At 40.2% G+C, this 7607-nt stretch overlaps 1 protein-coding gene across 1 annotated transcript in view; it reads left to right on the top strand.

The window, feature by feature from the left end:
- Positions 1 to 6717: 6717 nt before the first annotated feature.
- The window catches only part of LOC110331589 (keratin, type I cuticular Ha3-II), a 6249-nt gene continuing 5359 nt past the window's right edge, over positions 6718 to 7607 (top strand). The window contains exon 1 of the mRNA XM_021212331.1: positions 6718 to 7106. Within this exon, the coding sequence (XP_021067990.1) occupies positions 6759 to 7106 (348 nt within the window). The 5' untranslated portion in view covers positions 6718 to 6758. The remainder of the gene's footprint in view (positions 7107 to 7607) is intronic.

The following is a 7607-nucleotide window of genomic DNA, read 5'->3' as shown; positions in this document are numbered from 1 at the left end:
AGAGAGAGAGAGAGAGAGAGAGAGAGAGAGAGAGAGAGAGAGAGAGAGAGAGAGAAGTAGTTTTACCAGGATAGTTAGTGGTACAGAGACAGTTTGTAGAGAGAAAACAAGCTAGACACAGTTAAAGATAGAAAGATTTGGAGAATGAGGACAATTAAATTAGCCGAATAAAAGTTACTTTAACAACCAAGCCTACCTGGGCTAAGATGTAACCTTGGTAAGCAGGTTTGTCTTGTTATTGACTTGTTATGCCTAAGAAATTGCCTTTTTCTTAAGATTTCAAATTGTTTATTTACCCAAAGTTAAATGAAAGTATTTTCATTTCATAAGGATATGCATTTGAAAGAGTTAAGTAAAATTTTGCTAGAGGAGGATTACATCAGAAAGAAAAATCGCCACTCAAAGCACACACAACAACAACCACCACTCAGATCATCTCACACTGTCAAAGTGTAATTAACTAAATCAGTAAGTCCTATTGTTACCCATTATATTTACATTTGGCACTGCTCTAAGATAGTCAAATACAGTTGACCTTCTATACTTGACTTTTCCTCTCTTCAATGGTAACACACATATGTCGGTAATATAAGTTCTAAGTCATGCCAACAACCATGGATATAGTAGTGATGAATGGGGAACCACACACATAAAAACAGGTCATATCATGAGCTGTATACCTGTGGACATCTGTATATGTACACAGGATGATATATATATATATATATATATATATATATATATATATATATATATATGCACAGATACCTTGCTCTTATTAATTTGTGTACCCAACTTTAAAAATGAAATCATTTTATTTCACAAACTTTCCTGTTTTTTCTTTTTTTCTTTTTTTAGACTGGGTTTCACGATGTAGCCCTGGGTATCCTGGACCTTGATCTGTAGATCATTCTCAAATCTCAAACTCAAAGAGATCTGCATGCCTTTGCCTCCCTAGTGCTGGCCCAAAGCATGCATCACTATGCCCTGCATGAACTCTTTGTATTCCATGGCCTATAATTCTAAGGAAAGCCAGTGTTCCCTGTCTCTCTCAACACACAATTCTCATGTCTTCATACCTTTGCCCTATCTTTGATTTTTTTTAAAGCTGTCAAGTCTATAATTGCTATGCATCCAGTTATTGTTATTATTTCAATCAATGCTCTCTGACTGACATAAATACAAATCAGTTATCTATTGTTGTATGCCAAACACTATGTCAGAAAAGCAGAAACCCTACAAACAAACTCCATTCCTGGCTCATAGCAATATTTACAGCCTGGAATGTGTAACACAAAAAGATAGATATCATTGACAAAAAGCAAGATGGCTCCAGGGAGATTAAAAATAAAGAACTACACATTTCAGAAGTGTGAGAGAATGGTAAGAAAAGACTCAGAGAACAAGATAGCACATGATAAGTACTTTGGAAACGTGTTCATTACATATAGCGTTCATATGCCTGTCTTGTAGACTGGAGGACCTTCAACGGCAAAAGAATCATCTTCCAATCAAACCAGAATACAAAGCAAGGCATTCTGGAAGTGGAATGAGTAAGGGAGAGTAACCCTAGTGAGGATTCATGATAAGGTTATTAAAACCTATGTTCCTCCCACAGTGCTGACTTCAATCAACTCTTGCTATATGATATTAGCATAATTTGGAAATAAAATTTGATGGCACACGCTTGGACAGATGAGAGCGTGTAGGTTCAAGAGGAGGGAAAGTTTTTCTAAGCATTACATTTGTAGGGTAGGGAACTGAGGAATTGGGAGAAGAATTTGTATTTTGATAGTTTACTTTCTGATGCAGAATGTAACAGGAATGCGGCAGTCAGATGAAACTGCATGATAGTTTAGTAGACTGTATTTGAGAGTGCTTTGAATGTTTGTCTGTGAGATCTTGCAAGGGAAGTTGTCACGTGATCTATCTAGCAGATGTGGATAGCCTGTCTTGCAATGGGACCTGGAAGCTTGTAGACTTGGCTGCCATACAAGGAAGATGTTTTTTGGAGGCCTCTGAGAGAAACCAGCAACTGAGATAGATGGGTTGGGGAGAGGATGCTGGAGTTTAGAGTCATTCTCTAGCATATGGAAACTGATTGGAAATGAAGAACAATGAAGAAAAGATAGGAAGAAATTATATTGGTTGAACACTATATTAGGGTTCTCTAGATAAGTCAACCAACAGGATCTCTAAAGAAATTGAACCACTAAATCTATCATTTATCTATTTATCCATTCCCAATGTATGTCTCTATCTTCCATTTAAGACACAGATAGATGTATAGAAAAAATTGTTATGCATGATTGGCTCATATTGTTATGGAGATTGAGAAATTCTGTGATCTTCAAGTTGATTGCCCAAGAAAGGCAATTGTGTAGCTCCATTCTAAGCCCAAAGGCTTGAGAATCAAGAGAGCTGATGGAACAGGTCAAGGTTAGAAGGTAGAAATGTCTGAAGATAGGATTAGACTGGTACCCTAGCTCAAGAAAGAAGAGTGATCCCAACATTCTTACATACTATTTTCATTCTTTGAGCCCTCGGTTGCGAAGATGATACTTATCTATATTGGTAAAAATGATATTTAATGTAACTTTTTCCAGAAACACGTCATAAATTCATGACGAGTAGCCTTGATCAGCTATTTGGCATCCCTTATCAAAGTCAAGTTGACACATAAAATCATTATTACAAACTCCTACTATGGGCCTAACATCGTTTTCTGTTTTTAAAATGCATTTGTTTATTTTATTTTATATGCATGAATGTTTAGCCCATGTATGAGCAATGTGGGTGTATCTGGTGTCCATGGCGGTCAGAAGAGGGTATTGGATCCCCTGGAGCTGCAGTTACAGATGGATGATTGTGAGTTGTCATGTGCTTGCTGAGAAAAATCCAGGTCCTCTGCAAGAGCAAGAAGTGCTCTTAACCACTGATTCAACTCTCTAGACCCCTGGTTCTGAAGTTTGGGGGGCTTTCTGAAATGAAACAATGCTAATAAAGAGATCTTCGAAAGAATGCCTGCATGTGTTGGAGAGTTCTTTAAGTAAGCATTGTAGCTAGAGATGTAAGAGTTAAGACCACTGAAAGGAAGCTGAAAGAGTACACAAGGGACCACTGACAGAAATGACAGAGCTGACACGGTGTGCTTCAAAATCCCTGACATGAGGTCTCTGAGGTCACCTGGGTACAGCAACTGGAGAGGAAAATGGAGGAGTGGCTGAGGGGACATGGAAGCCAAAGATGTTAAGAGTTTCACTGAGGGGGGTTGGTCAACAGATCAAGGGATAGGAGGGTCAGCTTGGGTATTTAAATAGAGTGTCCACTGGTGACGATGAAGAGACATGGTCTATAGGATGCCGGGGAAGAAGCAGTATCCTCATATCTCCTTCATGTTCACCTCAAATGATCATCTTGACTGTGATTGTAATGCAGGGGTTTACCATCCACTTGTACTTAAGCATGGAACTTCATTATTTGCTTAAGAAAAACCAAACAAACCCGTGTTAGCATTTGCTCTTTCCCTTGACCTGTAGAGCACTCTACCCAGCAGATTTCAATCTACTCTCTTCCTGGTCCCTTACTCTCACCATCCCAGGTAGAGTAAATTCATTGTTAGGGCTGACGGGATTGTTAGGTCAGTGAAGCTATTGCCATGCAAGTCTGAAGACTTGAGTTTGATCTCTGGAATCCATGCAGAGGTAGAAGGGGAGAAATGGCTACTGAAAGGTGCTGTCTGACCTTTGCACATTTGTGTGCCTACACTCACACAGACATAATAACAATAAATATATACAGTTAAAAAAATCATTAAGTTGCACTGTTTGGAATTGCTTCACATTCTTCTATCCTAGCATGAAAAGCAGCATGAGTGAACTTGGTACTTCTTGACTTTGACCATTTTTGATATGAGAAATCTTCTTGCTTGTCCAGTGATACCATTCATGACCTCTAACTGCCCCCTTGTGTACAATAACATGTAATAAATGTGTGAGGAGCCCAATGTATTATCTTACATTTTCAAAAGAGCACAGCTTACATATGATATGTCCTGATGAGAATTTCAAACCGTAGATTCTGGCCACCATAAAAACTACTTTGGGAAAGAGAAGGGAGGCTTCTTCTTGGCTTTAAAGACAGGGAGGGTGGCTCCGGCCAAAGCCTTGCCCTGACTTCACTCTATGGTTAAATACTACTGCTGAGTTTGTGTGTGATCTCTGACATGGAAATAGCCTTAGCTTCTGTAATGAATAGTGTCCTTAAACCTCAAATGTCATTAGCTCATATCTTGAGACCAAAAGCTTCAGCCACAGCGTCTGACACAATAATACAGGTAACTATAAAACCTTTCTGGTTGTTAGGATTTCGTCTGTCCATCATGTTTATTGAAGGGTAATTGTCAAGAGACAATATCATCATTTATATAAAGTTGAGAGAGAACACACAGTATATACAGTAAATAGAATAAGCGAGAAGCACTCATTTGTAGGAATTCCTAGGAAACAAATATTTTTCTTTTCTTAACAGATTAACATTCTTTCAGACACATATAATATATAATATATTAAATAATATACTACATATGCAGTATATATATATATATATATATATATATATATATATATTCTACCATGTACTTTTGAATGTACAGTAATCTTTTCCATGAATTATTATGCTCTGACCAAGGTGGAAACTATAGCAAAAGTTAATCTTCATGGATGCATTTTCTAGTTTACAACAAATGATTCCTTTCTTACTCTTTAAAAAGGAAACATTGTCTGGGATTTTCTCTTTTGAGGTTCATGATGTAGAAAAAGAGAAGGATGGAAGAAATTTTAAAAAAATTTCATGTATTTTCTGGGTTGTGTGAGTTCATTTAGTTCAACTTAGATCAGCTTGGTATTGACTTTAAAACAACCCACTTGGTTCATATGTCACAGTAGAGCCATTTTACAAGAAGAGTCAGGAAGGCAGTCAGAGACTGGGAGGACTTAGCTTTTAGCTTGAAAAGACCACCCTTTTGCTTAAAGCTTGTTTTCTGTCCAAAAGCATGCTTGGAGCTAGCTCTTCCTTTGAAATGACTTCCAGAATCACTCAAGAAAATTCACCTTATTATTATTTTTTTTTATTATTTTACAGTCACGACTTGTTTCTGACCCATTAAACAAATGACTCAATAATCCTTATTCAATAGGTTTAGTTTCATATAACATCTGACTGACTCCACAAAGAGAAACAGCCTTAAAATATGTAGAATTGCCTTTCCCTTGAATAATGTAAAAGAGTACAGTCCCAGAACACATTTGAAGAATGGCCTGAGTGGTAACCATATGACAGGAGGGAGCACAGAGGAGAAAGAGGAGGAGGAGGAGTGAGAGGAGGAGGAAGAGGAGGAGGAAGAAGAAGAAAACTCTAAGAAATACTTTTTGTATTTGGGATGCTGATCAGTTAGACTTGAAATTTCTGCAGTTCAAAGCTCCCTCTATAATAGCATGAGGGCAGAAGATGAGCTTGCTAAAATGCTCTGACAGTCATGAGATGTTACCTTAGCATGTGCAAATGTGTTGGCCTTGAGACCCTTGGGAGAACTAGGCTCAGGGATTTCTACACTAGATTGACGAGGGTTTTCCTTCTTTCCAACTTCTGGTGGGAATAATGTGGTCTTGCTAAGTAGGTTTTCATTGGATTCTTAAAAAAAAGAATAGATTTGTTTCTTGGCTCATTCTTGTTGGCGGGGTGGGGGGTGGGGCATGGGGAGAAACACTGCTAAGCAATGGCTGGGTCCAACTGAAATAAGTCTATCCCACATTATGCCATCTTACTGTAAAGGTATTGGAAGGGACAGAGTGCCATAGATAGTAAGACTGTGGCCACTGGAATTAGGGAAGTCTGCTTTTGATTTTGGTTCCATCATGGTGAACCTGTAGGATCTTGGGAAAACTCCGAGGCTACCTTACAAACTTTTAGAGGGTTTCGTGGTTCCTGAAGGAATTGGTGGCTATGAGGTATCTAGATAACTCAGTGTCTGGTGCAAAGTAGGCCCTTGGGCAAGTAGAAGTCAATTATAGCCAGACAGTGTGCAGGCAAATACTGTATTACACTGTGTGCAATAAGTAAGCTTTCTAAGTATTCCTGTATGGACACAATGGCACAAATGGAGCCCAAAAGACTCCTTGAAGGAAGAGGTTAACATCGTCTCTACCCACTTGGATGGTATGGCAGCACTGAGCTGGGCTGGGCTTTCTGATGTTAACTTTTGGGATTGACTACCAACCATTTTGGGTACCAAGGAGATGCTCAGATAGTTTCCCCATAGACTCCTCACTGGGGATGAGCTGAACAAGGCACAGAGCTTTTCACGGCCTAGGAAAAAGTAATCAGAAGTGGGATACGGATCTGGGACCGGGGAAGCCACTGTAACTTAATGCCCAGCAAACAAATGCTACCATTGGCAAAGTTGGTTACTTTGAAGCCAAACCATGAAGCTCTTTCTAAACTAACCAGCATGATTGGCAAGGAGTCCTGACATAGCAGGAAGCCAAAGTAAAATATTTTATGAGCTAAAGGACTCATGCAAGGTGGCTAAATAACATATGGGAAATTGGTAATGTGAGCAAAAGGGGGGGGGTAATGTTTTACGTGGTCACCACACCCACCACCGACAGGATATAAAGCTCCAAAGAGGACCAGGTCTTTTACCAGAGACAGGACATCAGGCATAGAAGCTGACTCTCATAACTGCTCCCTTCAGCACCATGCCATACAACTGCTGCCTGCCCGCCCTGAGCTGCCGCACCAGCTGCTCCTCCCGGCCCTGCGTGCCCCCCAGCTGCCATGGCTGCACCCTGCCCGGGGCCTGCAACATCCCCGCCAATGTGGGCAACTGCAATTGGTTCTGTGAGGGCTCCTTCAATGGCAATGAGAAGGAGACCATGCAGTTCCTGAATGACCGCCTGGCCTCCTACATGGAGAAGGTGAGGCAGCTGGAGAGAGAGAATGCAGAGCTGGAATGTAGGATCCAGGAGAGGAACCAGCAGCAGGACCCCCTGGTGTGTCCTGCCTACCAGGCCTACTTCAGGACCATTGAGGAGCTGCAGCAGAAGGTGAGGGGGATGGGCACCCTAGTGGCAGTTGAATGAGTTATTCATTCAAATTGAGCACACTGTGGTCAGAATGGAGCCGAGGCTGTTTGCAGCTAATGTTGGTTAGCTAATGGTGATGTAGGATTCACAGGCCTGAAGGGAAGTTTTGAAAATCCTTTCGGCAATCACCATAATGGGCGTATGCTGATTCAGCATTCGTGCCATATTAACCAGACATGGCATGTTACTAACATGCTTCTTACCTCAAACCAGAACAGGTCAGTTTTTAAAAGTTTCTTATGATGTCTCTTGCTTTCAGACAAATTATAACATTAAAAAAGCACCATGCACCTGAATTAGTTTTTGGAGCTAAAGAATTTCTATATGAGTCCTCAAGTAGGTAAAGCATTTCAAACATATAGCAAGTATAGTTAAAGACAGTTTTTGGTAAACCAGGAGCCCCACTAACACACACACACACACACACACACACACACACACACACGCAGAGAGAGAGAGAGA

This window comes from Mus pahari, chromosome 14, assembly GCF_900095145.1.
Source record: "Mus pahari chromosome 14, PAHARI_EIJ_v1.1, whole genome shotgun sequence".
Taxonomy (NCBI): Eukaryota; Metazoa; Chordata; class Mammalia; order Rodentia; family Muridae; genus Mus; species Mus pahari.
Note: the sequence above shows the minus strand (reverse complement) of the source record. Positions and strands in the feature narration are given on the sequence as shown.